The sequence below is a fragment of the Abramis brama genome (assembly GCF_963993115.1).
Source record: "Abramis brama genome assembly, chromosome: 3".
In the NCBI taxonomy this organism is placed as follows: Eukaryota; Metazoa; Chordata; class Actinopteri; order Cypriniformes; family Leuciscidae; genus Abramis; species Abramis brama.
In genome coordinates this window covers 33,394,411-33,414,771 of record NC_139965.1, presented here as the reverse complement: position 1 = coordinate 33,414,771, position 20,361 = coordinate 33,394,411, and the positions used below count along the sequence as shown (strand labels likewise).

The following is a 20,361-nucleotide window of genomic DNA, read 5'->3' as shown; positions in this document are numbered from 1 at the left end:
ATTTAATGTATTTCACAGATTAAAAATGCACCATGTTGTTTACCAACCCGATATTATCAGCACTTCACTATTGGCGTTAATTTGTTCAAAAACGACTATGAAAGGTGTGGCAAAGCTGTCAAAACAGACTCTTACTCTATTATCTGAAATGTGTTGTCCTACGTGTGCTCTCTACTGACAGGTCCACGTGTCGAATTATAAAGTACAGACATTTAACCACTCCAGAAATTGTCACTTAGGTTCACAAACCATACATGGATTACATCTGAACTGACAGTGAACCCAGAGCCGTGTAGGAAACACCTGTGACCCAGAACTACATGCAGAAATGATCTCGAATGCCCAGGAATGTCGCGTGCTGCCTGTGGTCTCAAAACATCCCGCGGATTTAAAATGGCGTAATTGGTTGCAAAGAACACCAGAGGGCAGTGCATCCTAACGTTACACCGTTGACTGCGATGGCATCGTCTGCAAGTGTAGTCTCTGCAGGTCGGAGTAATGGCTGTGCGGAAAGGCCTTTACAGTTGGTCGAAAAAGCTGTCTGTTCCACACAAAGGCGGGCTATAAACTTAAAAGCTATTTAGTCCATTCATTTTATGAAAAAAGGTAGGACAAATTGTAACAGAACTCAACTGAGTTTGTATCCTCAATATGTCCTGAGTAAAAAAAAAAGCCCTGAAGAATCCCCTTATTAGGGAAAAGTTTCGAAAAAGACCCAAATGTAGCCTATTCAATCTTTTTCTCACGTGCACTAAGTAAACATTTTAACCTTTAGATATCACCTCACCATGAAAATTACTGAGTTGATTACTTACATCAAGACAAACAAAAAAAATGTATTACAAGTTTTTTAAAATTGTTTGTTAACATGGACAAACGGTGCATAATCTATGTATGTGCTAATTTGCATAAATACCACAACAGATCTAAACATTGGGTATAGCCAGGTGTAAATGTCTTGTTGAATCTTGTTGACATATAACAGTAAAATACTTAATATTAAGGTCTGAATGGAACCCATTTAGGCTACCCATGAACATTAATACATAGAGGCAGGAAGAAGTACTTTAAACCAGCCTTTATTAATTATTATTGCAGAGATGGGGTTTGGGGCTGGGTCCGTGGGACTGTCCATATTAACAAACAATTAAAAAAAAACTTGTAATACATTTTTTGTTTGTCTTGATGTAAGTAATCAACTCAGTCATTTTCACGGTGATATCTAAAGGTTAAACTTTTTACCCTATTCACGTGAGAAAAAGAATGAATAGGCTATATTTGGGTCTTTTTCGAAACTTTCCCCTAATGGGATTCTTCAGGGCTTTTTTTCCTTACTCAGGACATATTGAGGATACAAAATCAGTTGAGTTTGCTTCTGTTGCAATTTGTCCAAGGTTGATCCCCATTTTGGCTTAAAATAACTGGACTAATTGGCCTACAGATTACAAGGAAGTGATAAATCCAACATAGACAATAGGTGTGTACCTTTCTGTCATAATCCTTTCAGCCCAAATCCCTTCTTTAACTTTAATGCGATAATGATCCACCGCAATAATATAAATACTCAATATAAATAATCAAATACTCAAAAAATTTCAAATTATTATATAAAGGATACAAAAGTCTCGAGTCTTGAGTCTGCCTATGATTGCACATGATAGCAAAAAATGTTATAGAAGCAGTAATTCCTACTATTTTACTTGTAATACAACTGTGATTTACAATTGTATTTTTTTCTGTAGACTATTTTCACTAAAGGTGCATGTAAACTAAAAACATCGGTAACTCTTTAGTTTGGAGTCCAGTTCTCACTATTAAAGGCACAATATGTAACTTTTTTGCTTTAAAAATAGCAAAAATCACTATATCTATGTTATCATTTTTTTTAGTTGTTTACTTACATTATCCCGACTGTTTCCAACAACTTTCAAACCAGGAGAAATTTGAATTTAATTCGAAGACACGGCACGTTTCTTTATTTCCGTTTTGTCGCAGTCAATGGCGTCATATCCGCGTTGTCCCTGGTTTCCGCTTGTACTGCCATGGTAACCAGAGCTATGAACCAGAGCCCTCTGATAGTAACCACGACGACAGACGTGGACCACTGTAGTTCGCAATGTCTATCTGCACGCTGTTGTTGTTTCGTTCAAACATTATGGACCATGGCAAGCAGACTTTGGATAAAAAAGGAGAACTAAAACGAGAATCAATATCAGCGCGGTGTTTTCGAGATGCTGAGAGCTCCCATAGACAGTATATAAACGAGAGCTCCACGTCCGAGACTTCGACCACTCCTACATGTAACGTTACTTTATTAAACAGGTGAGCACATTTACATAAAACTAATCAATGTTATATAGTTCAACAATGATAAAATGTCAGAATATGATCTGTATGTTATTCTCATGTTGATCTAGCTTACTGCTAGTCTCATACAGACAAACTAACACATATTTCAACACATTCAAATGCAGTTTAGTGTGCTAGTGTAATGTTAGACCAAGTGAAACAGCGCTGCGTTACCTCACAAGTTTAATTTGTCTAATAAACTGACCTGTGAGTAGTAATTCTGCGTGTAGTTTGGTAGAATGAAATGTCCGTATTCCTTTTATATCCGCGGGACTCGCGTCGCATGTGGAGCTGATAGCTCTCTCTTAGCAATCCCGAACTGCTTCATATCACAGTCATGATAAAAACATTGATGTATTCAGTCATCCATAAACATTATTAGATCGGTCGGCTTGACGTTGACGACAAGATCCATAATTCTTAGCAAATGTTGCGTCATCAAACTACGCCTTTGTTATTGTAAATAGGTTAGCGACCCCTAGTGGAGAAAAAATCCCATACTGTACGTTTAACTAGTTGTATATTAGCATGCATATTACTAGGATATTGGCTGTTTATTAGTACTTATAAAGCACATATTCTGCATGACCTAGTTCTACATCCCTAATCCTACCCAATGCCTAAACTTAACAACTACCTTACTAACTATTAATAAGCAGTAATTATGAGTTTGATGAAAATAGTTAATAGTGAGAATTAGACCCTAATCTAAAGTGTGACCAAAACATCAGTGTTTTGCCTGATAAGGACAAATAGATATGGTTCATTTTAAGCAAAAGGTTAAAATTAGGCAATTTATCAAACGCAATTTTATCCAATAAAACATTCGTTCATTTGTCAAGGAGAAGCTCCTTTCACCAATGAGAAACCTTTCGACACACCCGTTTCTCCGACCTGGTGTACTTTTTTAATTTTATTTGTATGTTCTTGCGTTCTGACAGAACTGACATCTGAAAGCAGTGCTAAATGAGACAAAGAGACTTAAGTGATTAACAGTCTCCATAACTTTAATATTCAATTGAAAATACTATATACAATGTTAAGGTTGGGCCAATTTCCAAAAATCCGTAAACAAAAAATACATAAGAAACAAACAAGCTTTTTAAAAAATTCAATATTACAAGCTATTAATGCATGTAGGAAAACTCATTTCATTAAAAGTTCACAGGCATGAGTAAAGGCACCTCATATGAAGTGATAAGTTCAAAGAAATGTAAGAGTGCATTAACAATATTCATTCACCGTTAATGGCTTTGATGTGAAAGATGAGATGTCAGAAAGGGAAAATTTCAACTGATAAGTCAACTTTGGCACTAATATCTCCTAATGGCTGACATTTAGGTAATACAACAGACTATCTAAAATGAACTGGCCTGACCCAAGAAGCAGGTTCACCTGGCTTGTGAAGTTTTAGATCAGTTTGTGCCAACTCTTCGTGTTTCGCAATCTCTAAATCTTCAGCAGAAGATAGAAGTGAACACTGACTCTCTCATGAGAAATGAATCGTAGTCTCACGTTTTCAAAGCATGTGATTGGATGTTCGCTACTGATGTCACAATTTGCACATGATATGTAGTTATTCATGAACTTGTGATCAGAGCCTGAGTTGACAGAGCAAGTTGATGATCAGCATCATGGTACAGGATTTTGTTTACTAGTTTAAAATAACTTGCAATGCAAAAGCAGAGGAAATAAAATACATCAGTAAACGATTACAAGCCAGATATGCTCCATGTTTTCACCCTAGTCACAATCTTCCACAGAAGCTTAACTTGTGACCAAGCTTGTAATTTTGTCAAATAAAATGTTTATGTACATTGCATGGCAATGAGTGCAACTAAAGATGAGGACAACAGAAACATCAAAAGAGTCCATTCTTGTAAACTTTCCAGAAACACTACCTTCAGTGTCATTCATATCATTCATATAAGGTGCAAAACAATTTCAACTGAGTGCATCTCAATCTCGTCAAACCTCATAATTCAGTTCCAGGTTTGGAAAGTTGTTAATAAATTATATTTGTAACTGAATCTCATGTATGATAGAGGGTGTCTATTAACCCAACACTCTGCTGCAGAATTGTTGAATTAAAAGGGAATTTAAAAGGGAAAATGATTGATAATCTTGCTGAATCCTATTTTCTTTAATGGGCTGTGAAAATTAAACATTCAAACATCATGTTACATGTCTGACTAAACCGCTAATAGTTCCCCAAAACTCATCCAGAAACCATTTCCCAAAACGATTAGTATTTGTAATAATAAGGCTGTATTTCTTGAAACTTCATTAACTCATGTTTCAAATGAAAATAAAAACAAAATTTGCAAGATACTTAACACTACCTTTACAGTTTAAATGTGTAGTTAGTGTGTTAAGTAGTGCTGAAGCACGCCAGCTTATGTTTTCCAAATCAGGACACATCTCCTCTCTGTAGCTACTCCAGAGCAGAATACTCTTTCAGGAAACTGATGTGGAAATCTCGCACTTTGCCAAGAAGTACCTTTAGCTTCTCTGTGGATGGCAAGATTGTCATCCTGAAACAAAGGCAAACATACCAAACATAAAGTGCAAACAAGTAAAAGTGTTACTGGCTTATAAATTATTAATAACACAGATGCCAGTAACTATACACAGGAAACAAATGTCACACAACACGTTATTTTGAGTATTAGGGGGAAAGTGAATAGTTTTCAATAGAGCGATGTTTTTATCCTAAGGTTTAAAAACCAAAGTTGAAGTAACAATAAAACATGACATGTGTTAGTGTAAAATCTGAATGGTGACTGATTTACATTCAAATCGTAGTGATACCTGATACATGGACATGCATAGCAGCAAATTCAAAACTGCTTGCTTTTTAATTCATTTTTTCCAAGAAACAACTGGAATAGTTGCTAGTGTAGGGTTTGGGACTGTGCCATGAGCAAGACTGAATACCGTATTTTCCGGACTATAAGTCACACTTTTTTTCATAGTTTGGCTGGTCCTGCGACTTACAGTCAGGTGTGACTTTCAAATGGTGTACTTCCAGGGGGTCATGTCAAGAAATCACCTGATATCAGATCAAATGTTTGAATCTGTTTGAATAACAAGAGCAAGTTTACCTGAAATGATACGTTCCATCTTTCTGTCCAAAGCCACTACCAGGAACGACACAGATCCCCTTCTCCTCCAGCAACCTCAGGCAGTACAGCATGTCAGGCTGCATTCCTAGAGCCTGCCGAACCAAATCAATCAGATTTGACACATACAGCTCACACCTTTCATTTCTTCAAGTTTTCGAGTTGCAGAACACAGGTTTCATTCGAGTATGATTCAGTAACAAAACGTAGCTCTTAAACAGAATAATATTTATACAGTTGGATTTAGTTAACCATTCGAATGAGATTACTGGGCAGACTATGCTGAACTAGTAATACTAGTTGCACCCTTCTAATTAGATAACACACGGATCACCATTATAATGGTGATGAAAGAAGTTTTGAGAGTTTGAACAATGTGCAGTGCCGTAGAAACTAACAGACACCTAGAATCATGGTTCTAAAAGCAATAATACTCCACCAGAGAGCTCAAGTTCTGCTAAAGTAGGAGCACTTGCCTTGGCTTCCTCCACTGCCTTAGGAGGGATAAAGATGCGAGGAAAGGCGTACATGGCCCCCTGGACGGGATTACACTTGATTCCTGGAACAGCATTCAGGATCTGCTCAGTTAGCTTAGCTTTTTCTGCTAAAGCACCCAGCACTGATGATTTCTCCTGATAGAGATCAGACACCCAGTCAAAACCAAACCTAGAAATTCTTTTGGACTGTTCATGTAATAACAGGTTACTGATGCGTAACATTTACATGTTTGCATACTTAAAACAACATAATGAAATTACTGTCAGTGTCAGCACACAATGTGCTTTACTTCACCAGACACTAGACTACACGACTGACCTGGTGGAACTGTTTGAACGAGGGCTCGTCTGGTTGTGGAGGGTTGACAATGACATCCATTGCAGCCTGGCCAGCCAGGGGGGGGCACAGTCGAACTGATAATAGCTTTACCAGCTGGACCTTGACCTCAGGATCCATGTTGATCACCTCCATATATCCACCCCTGAAGCCACACCTGTGGAAGGACATGGACATGGTCACATGAGTTCTCTGAATTGACGGACAAGGCTGCCACATTTATTAGCCAAAACATAAATATCTGTAGTCATGTCAAAAAAAGAAAAGTCATTTAAAGGTGCAGTATGTGAGATTGACACCAAGCGACTGAAATGGGCACTGCAGTCCGAATTCAAAATATTTGGAGAGAGTTGTTTCCCCTGCCCCCTCCTGCTCAGACTCAACGCTTGCTCACGCGGGTTGCCAGATTGAGGACACACAACAGGAACGAGTGCAATTGACAATGGAAGATGAGGAGACTTACAAACTGTAAGTTGATGAGTTGATTTATTGATTTATGATGAGTTTGTATCACGTTTTAATATGCTCCGGTTCATAGAGATTTTTAGAACGGTGCCGAGGCTTTTTAGGTCGGGTAGAATCTGCGATCTCTGACCTAGTTTGTTTGCTGGCTTCCATGACTGCAATACGCTGTGTTCTCCACTAACTGGCAAACCGGGGTGTTGAAATACTATTGGGTAAATTGTCAGTGGGCGGGATCACACAGACCAAAACAAAAACGGACATTCCGACACAGAACGCACATTTCAAAGTAAAATAACTGGCTGTAGCATTGTTTTTCAGAGAAACGAGTATGTGTCGAAACTCAGCATGTTTCCAAAATATCTCCAAAAATATTATAGTATTTTTATGCTTTAGTACAGTCAAAAACTTACATACAGCATCTTTAATTCCAGTCAGCCAACATTCGGCATGAATAACTTTTAACTTGGTTTTGAACAACCAGTCTCAGTTAGAGGAATGAGTTTTAACAAAGATTACATTTAATGCAACAATGCCTCAGGCCAAGCCACTGGACTGCCTATAAAACTCTACCAGTCCAAGCCTTCCTTACAAATACCAATAACTTGTCACTGAAGGTGGTTGATCTTTCCACATCGCATCTATTTAAAATTGCAAATTACAAAGCCAGACGATGTCTAAATATGTTTCAGGATACTGCGGTTATGTCATGTGAAAGTGTGTGAAGGGTCAGTGAAAGCCGATATTAAAGGCCATGTTGCAGGGGTTTTTTTTATTTATTTTTTTTATATAACCTTGTATGAAAATACCATATGAAAAGTAAATGCAGGATTAAAAATTGTTTTGCAAGACATAAGGGCACAAATTTAATAGAAAACGTGACCGTTTCCTTGACCGTGTTGAAAAAACGCTTTTTTTCCACCAACGCGTCATTTGACGTCACATGAGGTAGTCGTTTGGCTCTGCGTTCGCGCTCAGTGCAGAGATAGGTTGGTATTCAGTTGGAGCGCAGGAGCGGTCATGATTCAGTGTGTTTTCTGTGCTTATTGTATTTCAATAAATCATCGTCGTGGTAAATGATTGTGAATTATGGCCTGTCAGGACATCGAGTCCACAGGTTTCCGAATAAGAAAAAGGACGGTGCGATCTTCCGTGCCAGTGTGCGTTTTGTGCCGGGTAAGAGACGGGACTTCACTTCTGCTTCTGCTTTGGAAAACGCGGTAGTGTGTAGCGTTCACTATAGATCGAATGATTATAATCCCGGCGATATGTGCACACTGTCCCGGCTCCTTCATCGGGTCGCCCGGTCCGCCATCAGCATGTGGTTCGGCCGCCAGCGGGAAACATGACGCTCACGGATCCGTCAGAGATCACTTATTGTACATATTTTTTACAAAATGTGCCATGTCTTAATTTAATTAATTAGCATATCCTACATAAACTTGTAATGTAATGCATTTATGTGTTTGTTATTAGTCTGCAGCCGACACTATTATTATTATTATTATTATTATAAATATAATATATTATGTTCTATAATTCATTTTCAATCTGTACAAACCGACTTTAATGTTTGTGTTGGCTGTTTCTACATATAAAGTTTTTGTACAGTAAGACAGTTGTGATTGTGATCATTTTTTTTATTTATCGTCACCAAATGGGTCAATTCAAAGCCTTTATAAAGTCCCTCTTCCTCTGGAAACTGTCTTCTAATGGCTGACACACACAACACATGCAGGTATGGGTCTAAGTACTAGCTTTGCTATTGCCTGATACATGATGATAATAATCTGTACAGTACTGTGATCTGAGCATAGTGTTGTACACAGGGCAGGACTTAGGGTGGTGGGGGCCCCTGGGCTTGAGTCACTTTCGGGCCCTACCTTCTATACATTACTTTAAATCAGGGTTTCTCAAACTCGGTCCTGGAGGGCCACTGTCCTGCACAGTTTAGCTCCAACCCTGATCAAACACACCTGAGCAAGCTGATCAATGTCTTCAGGATCACTAGAAACTCACAGCTAGGTGTGTTTGATCAGGGTTGGAGCTAAACCGTGCAGGACAGTGGCCCTCCAGGACCGAGTTTGAGAAACCCTGCTTTAAATAGAACAAAATGATACATACACAAGCTATGTATTAGAGCTACACAATTCTGGATAAACTGAGAATAAAAATAGAGATCACGATTCTGAACAAACAACTAAACAAAATAACATAATTTATGTTAATTACTGAAGTCTATTAAAAATGTTTAATTAATCTGAATTATAAAAAAATAAAAAAAACTTGGGTTTGAATGAATGATTCAATTCCTCAATCAAATGCACTTGTTTCAATAGATGAATCAGCATTTTTGAACGAATCTCCTGAATGAACGATTCAATGACAAATGTTTTTTAAAAGTCATTTGTCGTCATCTGGTGGCATAACAATATAATCGATCCAATCGTTATTTGAAGTGCAAAGCTACTTTCAAAAGGTGACTGGTACCATAGACAGTGTTACATGTTAAAAAAACGTAATAATTTATTTATATGACCACCGATTGAAGCTTGAAAAAGTTTTTTTCCAATAAATAAATAATGATTAAAAAAGTTCAAAGTGATCATAAGTTTATTGCAATGCACAAATGTCTTGGTCAGAATGAGAATAAAACACTTATTTACCTGGAAAACATATGTTTTGATCGTGGCATTTCTTTGAGATTTAGAATCCAGTATTCCTATAGGCTAATTATTGTTTCTTTTATGAATTTAATAAAGAAGTCTGTCTCGTATTCTGTCCAAACGATAGGCTACTTTTGTGTCCATTCGTTTTTCCTTTTTTAACCCGTAATTGAAAAACGAAAAATGAACGGTTGTTGTCTTTTTAAAACGCAAAGTTGAACACCAACATTTTAATTTGAACTGGCTACACCAACTGCTGCGCAAAAAAGTAAATATTGACGAATTTTCAGATTTTTGTTTGACTTTTTGCCCCTTTATTAAACATTTAAAATATTCACAAATTAATATGGAAAACATGTCGATTTTACCTGGCCTGTCCTGCTCACTTGGCTTCATATCAGGCTCATAATTATATGATATCATCATATATCAATTATATATGAATTATATATATATCATACGAGTAAACATTTAGGCTACAATTCCCCCAGCTTTCCGATCTGTCATTGCGATCCATTGCTTTCCTATTGTTTACTTTGACCGCTCTACCTCATGTTACGTCACTTCAGGTTCGGCGGTTTAAGCGATTTTCAAATGCGGAAGTAAAAATTTCTCACAAAAACGACTCCAGAAGCCTAATTAGCGTTTTATAAGTATATGTTTATATTTAAATCTAGTTCCTACATTATTTTTCTATACATTGGCTTACTGTGTACTCTAACCTGCAACATGGGCTTTAAGAAGGCCATCTCGAATTAAGGCACATGCTGACGGATAGGGACACTCACTCTCCCGTGTAGCCTTTGGAAGTGGAATGGAAGGAGGCGAGCTCCACACTGTTGAAGTATTCAGGACCCATCTCATATAGCACCTTCTTGAAGGAGTGGAACTGACAGTCAGGAGCGTACACATTGTCCTGATACACCTGCCAGCAACAGCACAAACCAACACTGAGAACACAATTGTCAAGGGCAAGTCAAAGGCACACACAACAGTTACTTTCAAATTGTTTCACACTTAAAGGGGTCATATAATGGTACATGCACTTTTACAAGTTGATGGTACTGAAATGTGTGTTGGCAGTGCCTGTACACAACCATCATAAAATGATAAAAATCCATCCAGTGTTTTTTTTTTTAATCTCCTTATATGTTTTCCCCTCTCTCAAATCAAGCCGTTCGATTTTGTGACGTCACAAAATCGACGCCCCTCCCACGATTGTTGATTGACAGCAGCGTTTCAACACAGACCCGCCCTCGCTCGTGAGCGCGCTGTCTGTCATCATAGTCCGCGCGTCATTGTTGATACGCTGGAGCAGTGTCTATGAGCAGAATGGCGTCTAAGCGATTGTGGTGTTCTGTTCTTGGGTGCAATAAGGAACACAGCAGTCATTTTGATGTTCCTAAATCCGAACCGCTGAAGACGCAGACTGAGTTTTGTTTTCGAAGGGAATATTCCCCACGATCAACAGCAATGCTTTCATGTTTGCGCGAATCATTTCACCAGACTGCTTTATAAACGAGAACATTGAAAAAGGTATTAGCTCCTGTCTGAGTATGTGTTGTTTATGTGCCTAATGACTGTCTCACAGACTGCTTATTTTTTAAACAGATCAGTAAAATGTTAGTGCTTCAGCCCTGACAGTTGTACCTAACACTGTATAGATAACGTTACGCATCACGGACAAGCCTACATTTACCGGAAAAAAGTTTTTCATGACCATTAGCTATAACGTCAATCTGTCAATGAACTAATGTATACATCAGTAAACACACATAGCGTTCGTATCTCACTACTCTACCCTGCCAGTACATACAAAGATAGATCAAAGTGACATTACGTTAACCAACCATTCAGAAACGTCCTGTTTTCCAACTCCGGTTCAAATTGATACGGTTGCACAGATGTGTCCTCAGAGACCGCTGCCATTCTTCAAAATATAACGTTACCCTCAACTGTTGTCAAGGCAACACTCCTCGTGTGTTGTTGTGGCAAAACGCCCACAGAACAGAGGGGCGGGGTGAGCGAAGCTCATTATCATTTAAAGACACATGCACTTAAATGGCGTGCTGAAAACAGAGCTGTTTTTGACCAGGTAAAATGAGTGTTTTCTTACAATACTAATGAGAATTTTTAATTAAAGTATATTACAAACTTTTAATTTAGACCCTAAAGAATCATATTAGCTTGTACAAAAAAATGGCATTATATGACCCCTTTAAATATACACTAATTGTCAAACTTTTGCAGTCTGTAAGATTTTTTTTTTGTTTCTGAAAGAAGTCTCATCAAGACACAGTAAAAACAGCAATATTGTGAAATATAAATTACTTTTATTTTATTTATTTTAATACATTTAAAAATTTAATTTATTCCAGTGATGGTCAAGCTGAATTTTCAGCAACATTACCCCAGTCTTCAGCATCACATGATCCTTCAGAAATCATTCTAATGTGCTGATTTGCTGCTCAAGAAACTTTTCTTATTATTTCTACATTTTTGTGTAAACCATGATACATTTTTCAAGATTCTTTGATGAATAGAAGGTTAAAAAGAAAAGCATTTATTTAAAATATATATTTTTTGTAACATTATAAAATATCTAACTGTAATTTTTTATCAATTTAATGCACCTTGCTGAATTAAAGTTCATTTCTTTTTTTTCTTTTTTATCTTACTGATACCAAATTTTAAACATTTAAACTTCTACTTCTAGCTTAACTAAAAGACTTTCCAATTCAAATGATGAAAGCAAAAGAGCGCATCTTACCTCGTCTGACATAACAAAGAGATTCTCCTCGTAAGCAAAGTGCAAGACTTCTTCAATGCATTTTTTACTCTGGACCTGACCTGTAAAGGGTAAAGCGAGATAAAGCAAGGGGGATCATGACAGAATTTAAAGAGATAGTTCCCCTAAATATAATTTGCATCAACATCAAACCTAGCATGATGCATCTTGAAGTGGCACATTTTAATAAAGAGTCATCAGATTTTATCTAATCAGCTAAAGCTGTGTGTGAAATCAGTACATTGGTCACTCATTTATTATTTCCTATACAGTGAATGGCACAGGGTACAGGGAATAGGTTGTGTAAATGTGCTTTCCATCAAAGCGAAACACCTGGTTTTGCATCAGCATGACTTGAAATACCACAGTACACATCACTCCAGACAGAGACAAGAATAGCGCAAGCTGGAGCAAATCACAATCACGTGTCCGACCCATTTGAATTCTACACAGAATATCCTATATTCTAGAGAACATATTCTATATTCCACATGCGAGTTTCAGTTTCTGTTCCTCACACAAAGTGATCAGCTTCAGAAGACTTAGAATATTGCATCATATGCATGTAATATTAGATCTCATCAGCATCATCCCCAATCACAAGGGATCATGACTGGAAAAATAGCGCATGCTCTTCTTCCAACGGCACATGCTATTTGATCCAAACAGCCACAAGGGCATTTTTTCCTAGCACACAAGAATAGCTTTACAATTTACATACCAGTAGGATTGCCAGGGTTTATGATGCAAATGACTCGGGGTTGGCAGTGCTGTTTGGCAGCCTGATAGGCTCTGTAAAGTTCATTTATGTCCAGGGCCCAGCAGTTGTCCTCATCCAAGTAGTAGTTGACCTGTACGGCATCCATCTCTGAGATTGCAGCGGAGTAAAGTGGGTACTGAGGAATGGGAATCATCACACCTGTCCGAGAAGAGTCTTTCCCAGACACCAGCAGCCGCAGAATAGTCTTAAAAAAAAAAAAAAAATAGGGTTTGTTGGTATCGCATGCCAAGTAAGCACTCTAGGTCAAGTCTCTGATTGATTGTAAATATACAATTAATTACCATAATGCCATCACTAGCTCCAGTGGTGAGGTAAATGTTTTCCCAGTTTGAAGGAACTCCATCTCTTTGGTCTATGAATGCGGCAATGTCTTTGCGGATGTACTCTACACCCTGGCTTGCACTATATGACCCTGCGACAGAAACGCATGCGTTAGCACAGTAGCTCTTAGGCTACTACTGCAAAACAACATTGAATAGAACAGAGTGTTGCAATACAGGTCTATTGTTCCCCAGCTTCGTGAGAACTGCATGATCTGCAATAACAAAGCTTCATGCATGCCTTCCAATCGCTACAGAGCCATGTTGTAAACAGTTCTAGATTTTAACTTGATCTTAACTATTTGATTCAATGTCAAGGTCTTAACCAGTTTCAACAACATGTCCTTGTCCTCAAAGGAAAAAACGCACACACCGAGACTGTATCCTCCGCAGCCCTGCAGGATACGCCGTGCTCTCCATTTCGCATCCTCTGGGAAACTGGGGCTGTCCATCAGCTCAGGGAACGTGCAGAGAGCCACCACCTGCACAAATGAACAAATGCAGATAAAACACTGTTATTTGTCTGTAGTCAGTAAGTTGCGTGATGTTATATTGCCACTTTAAAATGTATTGTGTTCAGGTGTAAGAGCAAATACAGGCAAAGTACAGCCGACGTATTTCCACTAAACTCTCAATGCTACGAGCAATATTTCTAACTGTCGATCACAAGAAATTAGTTTATAACAAAATGGTATAGTAGGCATAACATTTTAGTATATTATATTAAAACATAATGATTTAATGAGTTCCAAAAGCTTAAAACATATTTAACATAAAGGTGGATCGTATCAATATTGCTTTGTCCTGTTGTGGGACACGCCCTCAAGATTTAATTCTAACAATTTCCATACACTGCATTACACTGAAAGTTGTGGTGGCCACTGATGCTAAATGGAGAAGAGATGCTTGCAATCAGTGATAATAATGATAATGAAATATTGAAAACAATTGATTGCAGCTGATTGGATGGGATATCAGTTCTGATTCTGGCAATATTTCAATATGTACTGTTGCAAGGAGAGCATTTTGTTTCAATGATTATTCATTATTTATTCACATTCAATTGGTATATAGGAAAATGTGTTTGTGTGACTTTGTATGCACATTGAATGGGGATCAGAATTTTGAGCAGGAACTTTGTTGGCTGGTGGAATCCAGTCCCTCCCAAGTTTCCAAGCCATAATAACCCATTCAGGTCAGAGGCAGCTTCCCTTTGTCTCCCTTTTCTTCAACGTTGACATTAGCTTGAAAATCATATGACCACACTGACCAGAGACTATTGCCACGTCCCAATTCGCATACTATTCGTCCTAAATAGTATTCAAAATTAGAATTAGTACGTCCCAAATCTTAGTATGTTGAAGTGAGTATTCCAAAGATACCCGGATGGTCTACTTTTCCCCTTTTTTAAATTAAAAAATTAAATTGAATGTGGAGGATTTTAACTGACACAAAATGATTGACGGCAGTTTAAACGGTGAGAGGATACACAGAGCTAATATGTTTCAAAGCTTGCCTACTATTCTGCTTCACACTCAAAAAGTATGTACTTATTCTTCACCAAAACAGTACATACTTTAAGAGCATAGTATAAGGGGGTGAATTGGGATGCAACATATGACTATCATGCTAGCATGAAAAGCTGTAGGGCTGCACAATATCGACATTATCGAAATATCGCAAATGTATATATCGCGATATGCATATCAGTATATATTTAATTCATACAGTGAAAACTAAGCAGTGTTTTATTTTTACATTTGGGAATTCAGTTTTTGTTGTTAAATAAACCTAATGTAGGATAACCGTGGTTTACACTGATGTTAAAATAACACTTCTTATACTACAGTAAAACACTGCTGTTCACTTTCAGAAGTTGTAGGGATGTTTTCTCGTCACAAAAAGAATGTGAAACAGAAGAGTAAATTTTAAATATATTTTAAAGATAATTTAAGTTTATTTTACACACTTTAAGCATTATCGTATCACATATCGAATATCACATTATTTAATGAGTTATCGCATTTTTCTTCAATATCGTGCAGCCCTAAAAAGCTGCGTCCTGTTGGTTCAAGCTGCAGTTCCAGGCCATCACAGAAGCTTTTGTTCAGCTCATAAAGAAAGGCTAGATCAACTCTGACTAAACTAGGCCAATAATAAGAGACTGTCTTCCACTGGAATGTACAGTGTGTTCCAAAACTGTGAGTGGTCAACAAAAGCTGCTTTTCTTTCAAGCCACTGGAATCAGACCCCTCATTAACCTGAATAAGCATGTTCATGCTTCAAAGGTCTAAGATTAATCTTGTTTCTAAGGGTGCTTTCACACTAGCACTTCTGGTGCACACCCGGGTTCGACTGGCGTAAGAGTTCAGTTCAGTTCAGTTTAGTTGGATGGCGTGAACGTTTTTTTTTCCGAATCGCGAACCATACCCGAGTCCACCTAAAAAGCTTGGTCTGGGGTATGGTTCATGTGAACTCCAGTACGGTTTGCTGCTGATTTGAACGCAATCATACTAAATTGCAGAAGTGAACCACTATTGAGGATGTTGGATTTGATAAAACTGTGTGTTTGTGTGCATGTCCTCACTCACTTTCCTGACGAGTGTGACTGACTCACTGCAAGCAGAGAGAATGTAGATCTAGTTTCTACTCGCCTTCAGCAGAAATAGACTCCCGCATTCTTTAGAAAGTTTGCAGTACATTCGATGCAGAAAGACACAAGTGCTGTTATGTGCTGACGCTTTGAAAACAAAACATAAAAGTGGGGCGAGCAATGCTATGTATTTTGCCGGCTTCTCCTACGTAGTCCTTGCCAAGCAACAGGGGTAACAGCTGCTGCATTGATGCAAACGCACCACGGTTCAGACCTAAATAATATAATGTGAATACAATCAAGTGGGGGCAGGGGGACAGGGGAGCAATCGAACTCGCATTCGGACCAGGCAATCTAACAAAGTGTGAAAGCACCCTTAGATACCAATAATACCAATACCGAAGAGTCGTGTAGTTGTAGAGAGACGTAGTTTCAGAAGCATTAATGTTAATGCTTTAATGTTTTGCTACATGTTGGCACAGTCAACAGTTCAGAGGAATTGACCCTTCGCTAAGCCACGCCCGAAAACCGCCACAGGCCAATCGTGGCTTAGCAACCGTAACTAGGCGCGGGAGGTCTGGCAAGCTTTCGAGCGAGGGAAACATGCCGAAGTGTTGTGCGTATGGATTGTGCAAATCTGATACCCGGTATCCTAAAAGTTTGGACGGGGTGGTGGATTTTGTTCCCTTCCCGAAACCTAAAACCCAAGGGGAGAAATGCCGGGCGTCATCTTCATTTATATAGCGCTTTTAACAATGTAGATTGTTCCAAAGCAGCTTTACATTGATAATAGGAAATTAAAAGTAAAGTGTTTTGGCTTTATAGCAGCTCTAGAATAAAGTTATTGTCCAGCTCGTGGATCAAGCAGTGTGATTAAAGGCAAGACGGAGGCTCACTGACATAACTTAACGTTACTTAAAAATATATTTCAACATTTTGTTAATCGACGGCCAAACCGTTACCCCAATCCGATCGCGACTCTCCCGTTAGTTCTAGTAAAAGTAAAAGGTAGTTAGTAAAAGGAGGGAACATCACGGGGCTTGCCGGAGATCTCCAAGGAAAAGGTTGGTATGCAAACTTAATCAGTTCATAACAGTAAGTTAGTCCGACGTGTGAGCAGTAACGGTAGCCTGGCGTGCTAAAAATATAAGCGGGAGAATGTTCTCATTGCAAAGTGGTCAGGCTAATGTCTTGTGTTTATTCCACAATACATATGGATAAGCTGTTTGTTTTATAAATATTAGAATATTTTCAAATTTCACTTACCCTGCTGTGCATGCACAAAGCTGTTCCTCAAATTTGTGTGTTTCCCATTTGAATGGTCAGCATATGAGGCGGTTGCTGCTTGCGCTGGGACCTAACGTTATGCTTTAACTTCAATTTTGATGAAATTATTCTCTAATCGTTTGCATATTATGTCGTGGATATAGCCCTCGAATGCATACTGCAGTATTGCACTCTCATATTTTCACCTGTTTGCCAAAAATGACTAATTATCTCCTTAGGAATGTCTGAAACCAGTGCATACATACTGTAATAGACGTGCCAGGCGCAAAAGCTTGACAGGCGTAGCAACAGTAACTAAGGAGGGCGGGGCTTAGCGAAGGGTCAATTAAATATGCAGGTTTTGATAGTTTGCTTAATTCAATGCCAAAACAATTTCATTAGAGATGAAGACTGTCTCTTTAAGACTAGAATAATGTGTGCATTTGTGGTTACCTGTCTAAGGAAGGTGATTGGTTGCTGTCCCATGGCATGTGCGTCACCGATGTTGGCTTTGATGACCTCAGAGAAGGGTTTCGTACCACCCTATAAGAGAGTAAGAGAGTAAGGGAGGAGCCCACTGTATGAACAATGCTTCTAAAACGCCACAAGTCTTGCCTAGAATCCATGTTCCAAAGCACACAGTAAACAGACCTGCCCTCACATGCACCAAACAGCTTTAGGGAAATGATCATGTCTACCAAACTGCAGTGAAAGCAGATGTTTGTCTGGACACGCATAATAAAGTTTGTTGTTGGAAAATAGATGTAAAGGCTATGCTACATTCACAGAAAACTAATGTTGTGATTGTGAAATCAGGCTCAATATTATGAATGAAAAGTATATCTTGTAATTATATAATTATATCTATAATTATGTCATCTACAGACATAAATTATAATTTTCCTGTCACTTTCAATGTCTTGGATTGTACCACACTGTAGTCCTCATTCTGTGCCATCTAGTCACATGCTAAGGGCATGGCAAGTTCAAACGTCAATGAAGGACATGTTATGCCTTGTCAAAGGTCCAGAAAAGACACCTGTTCATGGGATATAAATATAGCTCTCTTCCGAAGTGCTCATCTGTCATTGCTGAGCATGCAAGCTCAAACTAACTTCTACATCATAGTAAAGAGTTACATAATATTACTGCTGAATGGTCAGCTTCACAGCAATCAGACACCTTTGTAGCATTGCTTTGATAATGGCACTGCAAGAAGGTCAGAAAGTGGACTGAACTTGTTCCAAAGCAACCATCATGGACACAAGAAGAAAGGAAAGGAGAAAAAATCTAAATGAGTAACTTCAAGGCATGTAGGGCGGATCATTTTGTACGTTACTTCCAACCACAGAGTACATTTGGTATTAAAAGAAGTATCCCCTAAGAGGTGTTTTACATAGTATTATAAACTACAGATTAAAGTTCTGTTTGTTTTATTTACATGTGTGAATAATGAATATTTCAAGATAGCTGGTGTAAATGGCCAAGGCTGCATTTCTCAAAAGCATTGTGAGCTATATGATCGTAGAGACCATTGGTGGCAATGCTTCTACAATCTACTTGGGTTTTCTATGCTTTTGGGAAATGCAGCCCAGGTCATTTACACCAGCTATCTTGAAATCCAGAGCGGTTTCCGGTTTATTCCTTTGAAAAAAGATGTATGTGTCAAATCTCCAGAAATGGAAGCATGTTAAAAACAATATTCAAACAACAACCACAATTTATACATATAATATTTAAAGGCTCTATTATATGAGGCGGAGAAATCTTTAAAAAAAACATAATCACTTCATATCAGTAGTCAGATTAGTGACCAATGAGAAACACAAATATATAAATCGCATTAAAAAAGTGAAAAAAGAAAAGTTTATTGAAAACGAAAAATGTTTAACTATTGTTAGCAACTGTCTTTTGGGTCTAACAGAACAATTTAGAGTGTATTTTGCAATTGTTTACAATTGTGCAAAGAAATAAAACCTACTTTCACTAACTTTTTTTTTGTTGTTGAAAAAATACGTTTTTTTTTATTGGGGTATCCAAAACCCACAAACTGGGAATAATTGAGATAAAGTTAAATTATATTATAATAGCCTATATAATAATCACATTCACAAACATGTAGCTCTTGGATGCTGTACTTGGGAGCATTAAGTGTAAAATGGGTATTTAAACATTTTCTCACCTCCTCCAAGCATCTCTCAATCTCTCCAGCTTTGATGACGATGGGTCCTCTCACGGCGTACTCCACAGCCTTCACCTGCGGGTTCAGCGTGTCCATAGTCAGGCTCTTCTCCCGCATCTTTCCGTCCAGGCGCCCAGCAGACACTTTAGCCTCGGCGGTGCTGAAGCGCATCTGACCGTACTTCTCCACGGACGGACCTTGAGATTTGTGTCTCACCCCGGTAAGAGATGACGATAGTGTCAATGGGGTAAACTGATCGAGAGCTCCGGCGATCAGTGACCGAGCTGCCAGTAACTGCAAGCGATGCATGTCGGCAGATTGAGGAAGTCGAGTCTGTCCGGTGGCCCTTTCAAAAGCTCGAAACAAGGATGCGCGTGAAGGGACGCAACTTTAAAAGATACTGTAACCGTCGTTTCAACCGCCAGTTAGGACAATTACAGGGCAAAATTGACGAATAAAAACACGAAATCACTTCAGAAAATGTATCTTCTGTACAAGGCCGATCAGCATTCTAGAGTGCTTGACTGTATTACGCTCAGAATCACCTCATTCTCGCCTACTATCATCCACCCGCCAATCTTTATGCGCTCTCTTTCAGCGAGATCATGTTTCTGTTCGTTGGGGGTTGTAGTTCTCACGCTGCCTACCCTACACCATTCAAAGCTCAAAATAAAACTACAATACCCGGCGCTGTATGTTTTAGCGCAGCCGGTGGATGTGTATGAGGGGAGGAGACTTTCCGACTGTCACAGAGGGCCAAAATTTCATCAGAACACACACACACACACACACACACGAGAGCCGGCAATTTAAACCTGCCGTTTCAGATGACATGTGACATGTCTGGTCATTAAAAAAAACTGTTTTCAGCTATCCTTTTAACGGTTTTCTCAAACATTTGGGTAGACCATAGTTTTGGTAGCAAAAGGAGAATAAAGGTGAATAAGACCGACCTCAGATTTTCTAATATTCCGACCAGTGTCAATAAACACGAAATG

At 38.5% G+C, this 20,361-nt stretch overlaps 1 protein-coding gene across 1 annotated transcript; it reads right to left on the bottom strand.

Annotated features, from left to right (window-relative positions):
- Nucleotides 1–3,335: 3,335 nt before the first annotated feature.
- On the bottom strand, nucleotides 3,336–19,976 carry gpt2 (glutamic pyruvate transaminase (alanine aminotransferase) 2). Its single transcript, XM_084107421.1, has 11 exons — nucleotides 19,364–19,976; nucleotides 17,635–17,724; nucleotides 13,696–13,804; nucleotides 13,284–13,414; nucleotides 12,943–13,186; nucleotides 12,204–12,283; nucleotides 10,222–10,358; nucleotides 6,288–6,462; nucleotides 5,948–6,103; nucleotides 5,454–5,566; nucleotides 3,336–4,883 (listed from the first exon to the last, which is right to left on the bottom strand). The coding sequence occupies exons 1-11, from the start codon at nucleotides 19,670–19,672 to the stop codon at nucleotides 4,784–4,786; spliced, it is 1,644 nt and encodes a 547-aa protein (XP_083963547.1). The 5' UTR covers nucleotides 19,673–19,976; the 3' UTR covers nucleotides 3,336–4,783.
- Nucleotides 19,977–20,361: the final 385 nt, after the last annotated feature.